Source organism: Trachinotus anak, unplaced genomic scaffold, assembly GCF_046630095.1.
Source record: "Trachinotus anak isolate AG129_WGS33_773 ecotype Australia unplaced genomic scaffold, CSIRO_AGI_Tana_v1 ptg000002l, whole genome shotgun sequence".
In the NCBI taxonomy this organism is placed as follows: domain Eukaryota; kingdom Metazoa; phylum Chordata; class Actinopteri; order Carangiformes; family Carangidae; genus Trachinotus; species Trachinotus anak.
In genome coordinates, this window is record NW_027273853.1 from 27954037 (window position 1) to 27968886 (window position 14850).

A 14850-nucleotide genomic window follows, 5' to 3' on the forward strand; every position below is an offset into this window, starting at 1 on the left:
ACTTTTTTTTTTTTTTTAAATATTCTTTTCTTTTCTTTTTTATCTTAACTCAATACTAATCTCAAAAATGCTTTTGGAGTGGTCGCTTTTAAAAAACATCTGAATTTGTACATTCTGAATTCTTTTCATCTTAACGTTCTTACATTAAACTCTGAATTCTCACTTATTTTATAATTATATCTTAGGATTTTGACAATATTCTCAAATCAGCTGTCATTTCTTTTTCTGTGGTCTTCATTTTCTGCTGTGTTGAAGGTGTAAATCCACTGGCCATAATTTACTATTCTAGTCCCTGAACATTTTGCTTAAGGCTTTGAAATACTTTTAGAAGTATTGGTCATGAATCTCTGGTTTTCTAATTCAACTACGGTTTTAATCATTTTATTGCAAAATGAAGTATGGATCAGGGCGACAGTAGTTTGTGATGAAATCCTGCAGGAAGAAAAGACAGAATCCAAAAGTATATCCACACAAATTAAACTTGAGGATATAAAGTGAACGTTAACAATAACTAATTAATTAATTAATTAATTAGTTTCTATTAGACTTGCACCTGTAGAGACTTTTGAAAAGCTTTACACAGCTCACTTGACAATGCACAGGAGAACAGGCAGTATCATTGTATGTATCAAAACTAGCTTTTAAATATCTTTATGCTGTTTGTTCTGTTATTGAGGAGACCTGCAGCGCTGGTATTCAAAACTATTACTTAATTAGAAATAGCGATAACACAGGGTAAAAGCGCTCTGTTACAAATAAAAGTCATGCATTCAAGGTTACTTAGGTGAAAGCGCCAAAACCAAAAGTAAACATACAAAAATGAAGTTTAAATCTGATGCACTTTCACTTTTCATTACAATAGAGAAAAACAGTACGTGTTGCATATATAAAAGGATGTATGAGATCTGCTTTGGGTTGTTGAATTGTTGCAGAACTCAGCCTCTGTTCACTTTATTGACTGCCTGGAGGACACGTGCGTCCAGAATCTGCTGATATTTAGTGGCGTCCCCTCTTCGCTCTGTGTTTTCTCTGAGCCACTGGCTGCCACACAACCACCGCAGCAGAATGTGTCCACCCCCCTGCTGAGCTGGCAGTGTAGGGGGGCTGGGTGCTGACTTAGCAGGGTGCCCATGCTACAGTTAGTTTATTTAGGTTCATGAAATAAAAAGCAGCAGTGCATTAACATTTGAAGAATGAAGGATTTGCTGCTTTTCACCTCAGTAATCAGTAGAATGTCATTATTTTGTGTCTCTCTCCTTTTTATTGAAGCCAAGAGGGATGAAGGTTCTTAATGGTGGCATTTTCGCTTTTATTTTGAAAGTAAACCTCCGGGTTTCCGGTTTCCTGCTAACAAGCTGTGCCCATGGGTCCAGGTTTTTTCCGGGGGTGTTGAAGGTATGGGTGGAATTCCTGCGTAGGGTGTTTGTTTTGTTTGCAGCGCACCCCGGGCGGGCGGCGTCAGCACAGAGCGAAGGTGAAGAGAAGCATCAGAAACACAAACTGGTGTGGGCGTTTGTTTTACTCAGCAGCAGCAGGAGGAGTGTTTGGGCCCGTTGAAACCTTTCTAGAGGGTGGGCGGAGTTATGTGAATGTGACCGCCCGGTAGAGCCGCTGAAGGTTAAAACGAGCGTCCACCTGTTGCTGCCCTCCATGAAGACCACCGAGACCCGCCGTCACTTCCGGGGCCGAGGAGCGGCCCGTCGCGCCGTGATGACGGAGAGGAGCCGGAACAACTTTTACTTTCCTTCATGGTCTTACATATTTTATAAACTCTGTAGGAACAAAAAGAGCTGATTAATAATTACAACTACATTTTTGAAAATGCCTTTATTTTGACCTTATTGTATTTATTTATTCATATTTTTTCTTATCTGGTTTCCTTTCCTAAGACTCAATTGTAATTTCACAATCTTTGATACTTTTTTGAATATTAAAATCTTTTAGAAAAAAAAAACTGTCTTGGTTAGTTAAAAACAAACGTCTGTTTTGTTCAGGGCACCTGTATGTCACTTTTTATTTAGGTATTTTAGCTTTTCTTTGAAAGATCTGTGTTGTATGGAAGCTAATTTGTGCCAAAAACAAATGGACAGTTAGAATGAGAAAAATGAGAAAATGTAAAAGAAATATTAAATATTATATTTAATATATATTATAGTTAAAAATAAGTAAAAAGTATATGTAATCGAAATTTTACTGACTGCCAAGACAAAACTATGACTTTATGAATGACTTTGCTTGTCTCTCTCTGGACGTTATAAGTCATAAATTTAGATTTTTTTAATCACAAGTTTTAAGAGTAACCTACTGTTTCACTGTATCTGTGCTCAGCAGAGAATTAGTGCTTCAGTCCTTAAAGCAGTTATTTATGGTTTTACTTTTGTTTGGATAATATGAAGTAAGTCTTGTTTAATAATTATTAGTGGAATATTTAAAAAAAAAATGTGTTAAAGACGTGATAACACACAGTTGATTTTATTTATAATGTTTCCTTGTTAAGCGTCTGCAGCAGGAGGACCGAAGAAAACTAACGTTGACAAGAAACCTTTGTTTTCATATACCATAGTTTTCAGTTCAGTTCTTCTCTTTAAGTTATAACAGTGGTACAATTTAAAATAAATATCATAAAACACTTCTTTTTACAATAATCCTGAGACTGAAATAAAAAATAACAAGAGACTGACTGACGAGAGGAAAATCTTCAGCTCGTCTTCCTCCGTCAGTCTGGACCACAGATGCAGAGGTGAAGCTGTGAGTGCAGTGCAGTGCGTACATGTTCGTTTGTTTGGATTTGATATGAAACGAGGGATTAATCTGTCACTGTACATGAATTTGAGGGTGTTCACATCCAGGTCGTAAGCACATCCTGTCCAGATTAACCTCACTGTAAGTGACAGTTTCATTATCTCCCCTGAACCCCCAGAACCAACCAGTCCTCGAGAGCTGATATTAGATATTATTATAAGAGCTGATAATTGATTTATCTATTAATTTGACGATATCAATATGTTGTTTTTCACCATTTTCTGACATATTCACTCAACAATCGATTATTTAAAAAAAATAATTGTTCTCCTATAAGGGAATATAAGGACCTCGTCCAAGATTTCCTGTCTGTAAATCTGGGGTTTAGGGCCTTGTTTGCCCCGTCAGTAATCCAGCTTTGATGCTCTATAGGAATTACAATCTTTTTTACATATATAATACTAATGGTTAAATGATTACTCTCTTTTATTACAACGTTGGTGTTATCTTTGTAGTTTTTTTTCCATCACAGTAGTGAAACTGTCCTCACCAAGTTAATAAAATGAGATCTGGGGGAACACAGTGATATCAATAAAAAAAATTAAAATGGCAGCAGGTCAAAGCTGAGACAAGAACTGGGTCTGTAAACTGTGGTGGATTTTAACCTGACTGCTCGTGTGTCTCGACTCATCACACTTCTTCTTAGTGATGTTGGCTGGTTCCCACTGTTGTTATTAATACTGAGAGAAATGATGGATGAAAACTACAAAAATAAAACTGAGGCTGCAAACCCTACTCGGTGGTGGAAGGAGCGTTCAGGTCTTTTAATTATGTAAAAGTAGAGATGCAACACTGTAAAAATTCTGTTACAAGCAAAAGTCCTGCATTTAAATGTGATTTAAGTAAAAGTATTTCAGTATTATCAGCAAACTGTATTTTAAGTATTAAAGTAACAATGATAGATAACCTAACATGCTCCTGTGAGTCGTGTGCAACTATATATGACATATTGTTAAACTATTATCAGCTGCTTTACATATATTTTTTAGGTTTTGTATGTAAACTCTTAATTTGTAAAGTAACCAATAAGTAGTTGTCAGATAAATGTAGAGGAGTAAAAAGTAAAATATTTCTCTCTGAAATGTAGTGAAGTAGAAGTATAAAGTAAATCCTCAAGTAAAGTACAAGTACCTTAAATTTGTACTTCAGCACAGTACTTGAGTAAATGCACTGTCACTTTCCACCACTGCCTCCACTGTGCACCCAGTGTGGATGTAAACACCTCCAAACACGTTTCTGGACACATGCGACCACCTGTCGTCACGTGACCTAAACTTAGGTCACGTGATGACAACTGAGTCGACTCGACGAAAACTGTGAGATACAATTGAAAGCTCTAGAAAAAAAAAGCTGGTAAAGCTTGACCTTGTTCCCAATACTGGACAATAGTAGGTTGATGAATTCTTGTGTTAATGTTTATGACAAAGAACAAACCTGGTGTTTTTCTATATTTTTCTTATTGTCAAAAAATCCCATAAAAAGACCAAAAAAATGTGTTTGTTTGTCTCATTTAACAGCTTCTTACTGTAGTTTTTACCAAACAAACTGGAGGAAATAGTGCATTTTTGTGGGACTATTTTCAGCGGTGGATTAATCCACATTTATGCCTGAGGTGAGTATTTCTGGCAGCAGGACAGTGTGGGTGGGACCGGGTCAGAAAAATATCGAACATCACCAGACTTGTCCTTTAAAATGTTGGTATAAATCCTGATCTTGACAATAAAATCTGATCAGACACGAGTCGATGTGCGTTGTTTCACCTCTGTTACATCTCTGGTCTCAGAGTTCATCAATCACATCCTGAGATGTGACTGAAATATAATTAAAACTAGCAATCGCTGATGACTAATGATATAATAATTAGCCGCCATTATAATATAATAATTGACTAAGAATCAGAGGACATGGGAGTGAAAGTTCAGTTCGTCCTCTGTCAAGTGTCCTCTGTCCTCTGTCAAGTGTCCTCGGTCCACCACGAGCTGAGCGAAGAAACATTGCGGCCAGTCAAGAGTTTTCTCGGGTGAGTGTTCAGGCCGGCTTCAGGGGCGGAGGGATTAGAGGTCAGGGGTCAGGGGTCAGGGTGAGGGTGAATTAGGTCAGACGGGCTGTCGCAGGGCCTCGAGCGGTTAGGAAGTCTCCTGATGGCTTGTTTTTGCAGGGTCAAGTTCAAGTGCTTCTTCTGGGTCACGTTTCAGGCAGAACATCAGGGACATTTGTACAAATAAAGTGTTTGTTTTGTAGGAATTTGTATTTAACAAACAACAGACGGTGGGGACTCAATTAGTTAAGCTACTCACACTGAAGTGACACTAAGTACGAGAATTTAATTTTAAAAACTTAAGAAAATAGGAATCAAAATTAATTTTATGTGACAAAATACTGTCAGATTCCACAGATTTCATTTAAAAATGTGTCCTTTTGAGTAAGAGCGTAGCCAAGACTTTAGAAATACTGACATCATGAGTCCATTTATCATTCCTCCTATTATGACTGACAACGTCTGGAACAAGCCAAGGTCGCACACTGTGTAAACATCATCATCCATTTCAGAAGGGACTGTCCCTAAATGACTCTTATCTGACACTAAAGAAATGGAGAATTTCACCAATTTTACACAGGAGCATCTGTTTCTTAGTCACGTTCAGTCACTGGGTATAAACTTTCCAGTGGCTCTGGAGGAGAAAACAGGGCTGTCACGTCCTGGGCTCGGAGACCACAACCTTTTAACAGAAAGTCTGCGTGACACATGGGCGGTGTGGAGTTTTAAAGATGTGGGTTTTTACCAGGCAGGCTTTATGGAAGTGCAAGCGTAAATCACTGGAGTGCTCCTTTCAGCAGCAGAGCAGAGGTTTGTTTCAGATGGAGCAGTTTTAATCAATTGTTTCCTTAAAACACCATTTTGTTCACTTGATGTGTTTGTTTAAAAAAGCTCCTGCAATTCAAGTTGTATCCTCAAATTACTTATTTCTAAAAGGTTGCTTAAGTCAGCGTTTTGGATTAAATATATCTATATATTTATTTATTCAGCCTTGATTTGATTGAGCTATGTGGCTATTCTTCAGGCTTCAGGTCTAAATTCAACCATCGTGTCAGGATATGATTCTGGTGGACAAATACTACATCCTTTGATTCAATTGTGATTTACTCTCATATTTTTGCCCTAAAACATTAAAATTTAAACGATATCATAATCAGGCTTCATGACATTTTTTTTTCTTTTTTTTTCTCAGTAAATGGTTAAAACCCAGCAAAGGTCAAGAAATAGCATTTAGGATACGACCTTGTGGCTACATCTGAGGTTTTACTTTCAAAATAGCAAATTTGATTTTCTTTGGAGCAGCCAAACGAATCATCTGAGAACATGGTCAGTGATTTTAAAGCACCAGTGATCCTGGGAAACTAATTAAGCAACTTGATGGTACAAATGATGAATTAGCAGGAACACCATAGGGAAGCGGTTTTTGCTGTTGCTACATTGCCCACGTTAGCATTAATCTTTAGCCATAGTTGTGTTTATAATACACCCCCGATCAGCACTACCTTTCATCCTCAGATGTTGAACTAAGGGCAAGATAGGACGAGCTGGAGCTAGCTGGTTAGCATGCTAACTTCAGTAGAGAAGAAGAAAAGAAGTGATAGAAATAGAAGGAAAACGAGAGTTCACATTGGCTTTTCTTTCCACTGCTGAAGTCAGCTCTTGTAATGTTCCTTCTAGACTGGTAAGTAAACAGCTGTTAATGCTAACGTTGGCTATGTAGTGATAGCAAAACTTAAAAATCCACAAAATTCCCACAACCAACACCAAGGACATGATCTCAGTGACTTCAGGAGGAGCTACAGCCCTGCTAACTTTGAGCATGTGCAGAATTCAATTTTATGTGATTTTAACTTCATAGAAGATAGAGAAACAAGAAAGAAGCGAGGGGCCACATGGTCTAAGAGGATAATTTAGGGATCTAGGGAAAATAATTAAGTAATATATGGGTACAAATAAGTAATCAGAGGGAACAAAAGGACCATATGTGATCACACAAATTAGCACCTTGAGGAAATTATCTGTCATTTGAGCAAATTTAGTCTCAGAAGACTCAAATTTAATGAAATTAGGAAAAAAATCACAATCTGCCTAAAAACCCCAGCTTCAAGGTTGTTTTTTTAAATTTCCCGGCTGCAAAAGAGAGAAGCAAAGGGTCAAATCAAAGCATCTGAGAGGACAGTTTCGTGATTCAAGTAATCAATGGTACAAATTACTCATTTGAGGGAACAAAAGAGGCACTGAGCCACACAAATGAGTATTTTTGAGTTAATTATTTGTAATTTGAGGACACTTATTGGTTGAGGAATTTCATGGCTGCACAGGAGAGAAGGGAGCGGCCAAATGAGAATGTGGTTTAATGATTTTAGGCCAAATTGAGTCACTAGATGGTACAAGTTACTGATTTGAGGGAACAAAGCACATAAAGTATTAATATGAGGTCATGAGTTACTAATTTTTTGAAAAATCTCTGTGACACCTACAGAAGTTGTAAATCCATCTCATGAGGATTTAAGTTTAGTTCCTGACCTGATGGGGGAGGTTTCTGGGGCCCCAGTGTATTTTTCTTTTGTTTTTCTTTTTTTTTTTTGGTTTGTTGGGATGAAGGGTACAGAGTCACTGTTCAGGTCAGAGGTCAGTGTCTCTCAGGGCTGGGGGGGCGACTGCGGGCTGGCCGGGTCGTGCAGCTTCCTGACGTGTTTCTTCAGGTCAAAGTTCCTGCAGAAGCCCTTGCCACAGGTGGGGCAGGTGAAGGGCTTCTTGTCGTTGTGTGTGTGCATGTGGAAGGTGAGGTTGTACACCTGGTGGAACGCCTTGCTGCAGATCGAACACTTGAACTGCTTCTCCCCGCTGTGGGTCAGCCTGTGGTTCTTGTAGTTTCCTGTGCAGAATCAAGACAGTTTGTTCAGTTTGACAGAAAAAATTCACAACAAGTGTCCATCAAGTCGGCAGATCCAAAAATGTCTGGTCGCTGAAGCTACGTCACAGGTTGTAGATATCCACGAGCTCTTTCCTTCAAAGACTGTTTGTACTTTTTAGAGCCACAAAAAGGGAAAACCATCTGTTTCACAACAAATCATCCAAATATGGGAGAAAAGTCTGGAAAAATTCACAAGATTTCAGAAGAAAAAATATGTGTTTATCATTATTTCCTCCGAACCATCTAGTGACCCCTCAGAATGTGAACCACAGCATTAAATTAAAAAAAAAACAGAGACATATTCCTGTGAAAACACAGGAGAAAAATGACACTAAATAATTTACATTTTACTCTGTATACTCTCAATTATCTAAATAAATCTACCGACTGTTGGACGGGATAAATGTGTCAACCCTCTGACTGGTAAAGACAATTCAGTTAAACCCTCCTGAACATGTGTCCTCCAACAGCTGGAGTCACATGGGACCTGGTGGGAAAACCTGCAGACACGACTCAGGGCTGAAAAACACCATGCACCCTCCGCTGCATGTTCCTCAGGCATAAATAAATTATATTTTGATATAATCCAAGACAAAAACACTGCAACTGTCAATCAAATATAAGTGAGCTGTTTTTAATAAAGACACAATGTGTAATTATCAGGTCTCCATCAGTAAAATAAATGTGATTTTTAAGAAGTGTAAGTGCATTAATTAATACAGTAATTTACATTGTACTTCTAATAAGAAAAGCACCAATTTGATGACAGTGTAATTTGCCTGATTTACAGAGATGTATATAAATGTAGGAAACGCTGGTACAAAGGCCAAATGAAATGATCTGAGAAGACGCTGTGGTGATTCATGAAGACAACTGACCAACTTGAAGGAATAAAATCCTGATACTGAGCGTGCAGATTCGTATTTTGAGGAAAGGATTTGTAATTTGTAATCACATCAATCTAAAAACAATGATCAGCCTCAGCCTCCAGACCTGAACGGGCTCAGATCCACACCTGCGAGTTCTGACCTTTACCAGCTGTAATGCAGACGCACACATGCATCAAGACTTACGATCCAAAAATGACATTAAAAACTACATTTTAATGCTAATACTTGTGAACTTACTTTAAATGACTTTGATATTTCTACAACCTTTACTTCAGTAAATGTTTGAAGACTTCTTGCACCACAGGTTTAAAAGGTGCTGCTAGAGTTTATGTGCAACAGCCATTTATGATGTGTGTCTTTGTGAATGTCTTCTGTAGTGTTTTATGTCTTTAATTTGTATTTATTGCATCCACTGTATATGTGACACCAGCTCATAAAGTCAGGACTTACTCTTTATATTTATTGACAGATTCTGCAAACTGGCATTTGAGCCACAAACTGTGAAAATATGTTTACATTATTTTGTATACATTTTGTATAAAATACATTTTGCTGTAATTTAAAATAAATAAATGTGTAGAATGAGATGTGATACTGAGACACTGTGTGTTTTATCTGGATTAAAGTTGCTTTAAAGTTATAAAAAATATCAGTAACTTATTATTATGACACATATATAAATGTATATTGTGCATAAAAATCATTACATTCGTTGTAATTTAAGTTCAAGTCACAACAGGCTGGTAACTGCTGAAGATCATGAACTAAATGCAGATATAGGCCTAATAATATTATAACGATGATCATGAAACCAAAAATACAAAATAAAAGCTTCTTGTTCTCATACCTTTCTGGTGAAATCCTTTCCCGCAAAACTCGCACACGAACGGTTTGTATCCCGCGTGGATGCGGGTGTGCGTGTTGAGCGTGGAGCTGCGGTTGAAGGCTTTCCCGCACTGGTTACACTTGTGCGGTTTTTCCTACAGAAACACACGAATAAAGATGAAATATTACAACGTTACTGTGGAATTTACACATCCGATAGAAATATTCAGAAGATATAATATTATAAAGAATATAACAGGAATATTTCTGATATTTTACAGTGATACGTCACCTTTCAACATTTTCAGAATTTTATATGGAATTTTTAATGATTGTATTGTATTTTATTTTTTTAGATTTTTTTCCCGAACTAAAGATACTCCCTTCATTCACGTTACGGCGGGAGCTGTGCGGGAGTGATGGCTCCCAGAGAAACCGCAGCTCATGCGGAGCTGAGGCTCATTCTCTCACTTCAACGTTTCAGTGAATAGTTTCTCACACAAAAAAGCCCAGAGTTCAAATCTCACTAAAACGCGTCTCAAAAATCACCTTGATAAATATCCTGTGCCTACAATAAAGGGAGATTTTAGTTTTTTCGTTGTCACAGGATTAAAATACTTTTACAGCTCAAATTTTGGTCTTTTAGAAATATCATATAATAATATAAATGAATCATATCAGAAGCTCATTATAGTAGGTTTGCTCTTTAAATAATTCAGTTCATCTTACTGCAACTTCATTTTCTCTGAGCAGATTCCTCCTCATCACAGAATAAAATAAAACAGAACACACTCTTTCAAATTAAATGTCGGTCACTGATCTCATGATAAACCTGAAGGTCCCGCCCACCAGCAACGATGGAAACACTGGACTGGACAGACTGACAACAACCGCAACTCTTTTTTACATTTCTTCTCAGTGGCCAGAAAACAGGCTCATCTTTCACTTGTAATCAATACTCAACAGATCAATACCATCGTTCTCCCGATCACCGGAGATCAGAGAGATCACAGACTAACACCAGCTGGAAAAAACGGCAAGAAGTGAACAGAGTTGGTTTTTCCTCCGGGAATAAATGAATAAATAAAAATAGACCAACGTTAATACGATGATGAATTAATTAATTAATTAATTAATTAATTAATAAGACCTTCTTTGTATTTTAGTATATTTTATAATCACGATCTGATCAACAAGGAATAAAAATACTAACTGACCGTGAACATTATAATTAAATAAAATGGGTCTGTAGTGCAGACAGACAGAGGGACAGAGGGACAGACAGACAGAGGGACAGACAGAGGGACAGGGGGACAGAGAGACAGAGGGACAGACAGACAGAGGGACAGAGGGACAGAGGGACAGAGGGACAGAGAGACAGACAGAGGGACAGAGGGACAGAGAGACAGACAGAGAGAGGGACAGACAGACAGAGAGACAGACAGAGAGAGGGACAGACAGACAGACAGAGAGACAGACAGACAGAGGGACAGAGAGACAGACAGAGGGACAGACAGACAGAGGGACAGACAGAGGGAGAGAGAGACAGACAGACAGAGGGACAGACAGAGGGACAGACAGAGAGACAGACAGAGGGACAGACGGACAGAGGGACAGACAGACAGAGAGACAGACAGAGGGACAGACGGACAGACGGAGAGAGGGACAGACAGAGGGACAGAGGGACAGACGGACAGCAGCGGGCTGTCCCTCCTCTGTCCTACCTGAGTGTGGATGATCTTGTGGCGGCACAGCGTGCTCGCCTGTCTGAAGCCTTTCCCGCAAACTTTACACACGAAGGGCCGCGCGCCGGTGTGCACGGGCATGTGGCGGGTCAGGTTGTAGTGCGCGTTAAACACCTGACAGGAGGAGCAAGACATCATTAACATCACAATAATAATGATAATAATCATAATAATAATGATGATGATGATGATGATGATGATGATAATGATGATGATAATAATAATAATAATAACAATAATAATAGTAATAATAACAACAGTAATAATAATAATAATAATACTAATACTAATAATAATAATAATAATAATAATAATAATAATAACAACAGTAATAATAATAATAATAATAATAATAATAATAATAATAACAACAGTAATAATAATAATAATAATAATAAAGCCAACACCAGCAGCGCCAAACACATTTTCCTTAAAATAACATTAAATTCACATTCATAAAATGAGCTGAGGTGAAACTACAGCGGGGGGAGAATAAATCATTCAATTAAAAATCATCTACTGTTAAAAACAAACCAAAACAAAATGAAACCGTTTTTAATTTGCTCTGGAAGCAACTGGAAGCTCCTTCATCCCGGTTCACGGGTCTTTTCCTTTAAAGGCAATAAAGAGGAAGAAAAGGACTCGAGTGCCCTTTAATTATCAGATTGAGTCTGATTAAACATAATCTGTCAGGGCTCAGTGAATAGACTCTGAACACATTTAATGGGCCGTTACAACACAACAGTGACATCGAGAATCCGCTCAACACGCACCATGAAACACACACAGTGATGATAATAATAAAATATGTTCACATCCAGCATCTCTGGGTGCGTCAGAGGGGAAATGAGGAAGAACCCCAGACTCAAAGTGTCTCCAAATGTGAACAAAAACCTGAAGGGAGAGGCCTGAAACACAGTCAGGTCCGGAGGAAAGAGTCACAGAGACCATCATGACTGACCCTCACAGACAAGACCCACAACACATTAACACAGTGAACGAGTCGTTCTGTGTCAGTAAACTCTCCACTACACAAACACCTCGCACCTCTAATTTATTTGAAATACTAATACTGACAAAATGAGAATTAGGAAGTAATCAGGATTCAAGTTTTTAACCTGATGAGTTTAATGATAATCGATCACACTGGTTTGTGTTCGGGTAAATCTGATCATCTGGATTAAACACCAGCAGCAAACATGTGGAACCGTAGACAGAAGGAAAGGCCTCGGGTGTTTGTGCCGGTGATGTGGAGCAGTTTCCTCCAGACATGACCCGAGCAGGACTCACCTTGCCGCAGACCTCGCAGGTGAAAACTTTGGGCTTGTTGCCGGGACAGGAGCCGCTCAGCCGGGCCGCCGCGGCCGCAGAGCCCTTGAAGATCTTGTCGGTGAGAATCTGGTCCCGCTCCTTCATGTAGTGCTGGATCTGGCTCTGAGACAGCTCCTTGAAGGCCTGCACGCCGGACACCGGGTACCGCTCCCCGGCCTGCTGCAGGCCCGGCTTGCTCTTCTCCGCCATGAAGGCTTTGTGCCGGGCGGTGAGCAGGTACGAGGCCATTGGGTGCAGGTTGACCAGGCCGGCCGGCGGGGGACAGGAGCCGCTGTCCCCGCCGCAGTTCAGGTAGCACACGGTGCCCATGGTGGGGAAGGAGGACTGGTTCACCACCCGGGGTCTGAAGAGTTTGTACTGGCCGGCGGGTTGGCTCACAGAGGAGTCCTCCTGCTGGTTCTTATAGTTCAACCCAAAGCCCAAAAAGTCTGCAGGAGCAGCGACAGAAGACGCGTCGAGGTGGCCCGGATCCAGCCCGGTGATGCTGAGCCGGTGGCCCGGCTCATACCCGAGCGGCACCAGCGGGATCATACAGTGCAGCGAGGACGGACAGACGTCGGGCTTCCCCACGGGAGCGGACTGGAACCAGCTGGGGAGCGGTATCGACTTGGGCTCGGGCGTCCTGGCCATAATCCGGTCGATGGAGAAAGCGAGAGGCTTGCTGCTGCTGCCGCCGGGGGTGAGCATGTCGGAGCCCGCGGACTGGCTCCCAGAAGCCGGGGGGGAGCCGAGGATCCCCGCTGGGCGGCGGAGAGGACCGTCCATCACCTCCAACAACAACAAGCTGCTGGAGAGAAGCTGGGGTTGGGGGCTGCTCCTCACCGGCCCGCTGGAAAGGGCATCATCTGCCAGGGAACCCCCCCCAAGTCACCGGCCCCGTTCCCCCGCTTATTGATGACAATCAGCGCGGCCGCGACTCGCTCGATGCCGGCGTGCAGAGAGCCGGGACCCCGCCGATCGTTAGGTCCAGGAAGGAGCGGGAAAGTGGATAATTTGCTCAATTCTCCTCCGTCGATTCTCGGCACTTGTCGCCGCTGGAGGAGGAGCAGCGGAGGAGGCTGTCCTTTACTTGGCAGGACTCCTGCTCAACTGGAGGCTTTTTGGTAAATCCCAGGTCTCCTTGTGGCTTCGCGTGACATCATTTTTTTTTTTTTGTTTTTTTTTTTTTTGAGTCGCAGCAGCCGCGAGGTCACGAGCTGTCACACGAGCTGGCTCCGGACAGCCCGCGCGCCTTTACGCACGGTCCATCATGTGTGAACCTGAACCTGAGGCGGGAACCGGATGAGACACTGAGCAGAAAATGGATTTTCAACATCGATCTCAGCTTCTGGGCTTCGAACCACCAACTTTGACCCCGAGCGTTTTTCTCTCTTTTTACGCGCCAGATTTTCAGATGCTCAAACCCGCCGGAGAGCGAGGAGCCCCCGCCGGAGCCCCGCGGATAACTCTGCTGCGGGACCAGCCTCCGCTCGTCCTGCGGGTGTCTTTACGCACAGAGCGCGGGCTGAGAAACTCCGTGGACAGAGGCGCAGATTCCACGGGAGGAATCCGTGACTGACGGTGTCCAAACCGGCGGCAGCACCGTCTCCTGGCAGCGACGGAGGCGGTCAGCGGGTTTGATGCTGAATGCGCCTCTCAAGGGTCTGAACAAAAGATGGGAGAGGGATGAAAGTGGCCGCTGAGGCCCCGAGGAGCCAAACACAGGAGAGAAGCTCTAACCGCGTCTGTTCGTGCTGCTGGACTGAAGCTCATCTTTAACACACGGACCATCTCAAAAGTATTATTTAAAAAAAAAAAAAGTAAATTAAAAAAAGTTTTTTTAACCTTTGATTTTCATTTTGTGGTTTAAAAAAATTATACAAATAAAGATTTTTTATTATCATTATTACCAAAACTGTTCATGGTCAGAGGATTATTTCAATAATGCTGCTTTAAATAAAACAAGTAAGAACAGACAGGTCCTCAGTAGTGATCGTTTATGAAAGGTTACGAGATTAAAGTATTAATTACTGAGTACAGGAAAAAACGAGCTCTGAAAAGGGAAATTACAGGCTGATGTTTTACAGAATATGATATTTTCAGATGAGTATTTGTTGAGAGATGCTGATGCTGTTTCAGGTCAGAGGTCGCAGAGAACACTCCGGGCCTTTAAATAAATGTCTGTATTTCTATAAAATCACAGCTTTTACTAAAATTCTATCGTTGCCATTATTATTTATTTTTTTTATTATGAGTAGGATTTATCACCACACCTTCACCCACCCCACCCCCCTTCACAGATCTGATGGAGGCTGAAGGCAG

General features: G+C 40.8%; 1 protein-coding gene across 3 annotated transcripts; it reads right to left on the minus strand.

The window, feature by feature from the left end:
- Positions 1-161: 161 nt before the first annotated feature.
- On the minus strand, positions 162-14167 carry fezf1 (FEZ family zinc finger 1). Of its 3 annotated transcripts, none has more exons than XM_071460057.1 (5): positions 12508-14167; positions 11197-11331; positions 9495-9627; positions 7639-7718; positions 162-1772 (listed from the first exon to the last, which is right to left on the minus strand). In XM_071460057.1, exons 1-5 carry the CDS (start codon positions 13312-13314, stop codon positions 1764-1766), a joined length of 1164 nt encoding a protein of 387 aa, XP_071316158.1. In that variant the 5' UTR covers positions 13315-14167; the 3' UTR covers positions 162-1763. The 3 variants fall into 3 exon arrangements, 2 of the variants coding, with proteins under 2 accessions (XP_071316158.1, XP_071316144.1); XR_011684828.1 differs by lacking the exon at positions 162-1772 and adding an exon at positions 2178-6027 and having other exon boundaries at positions 6080-7718; XM_071460043.1 differs by lacking the exon at positions 162-1772 and having other exon boundaries at positions 2178-7718.
- Between the last annotated feature and the right edge of the window lie 683 nt (positions 14168-14850).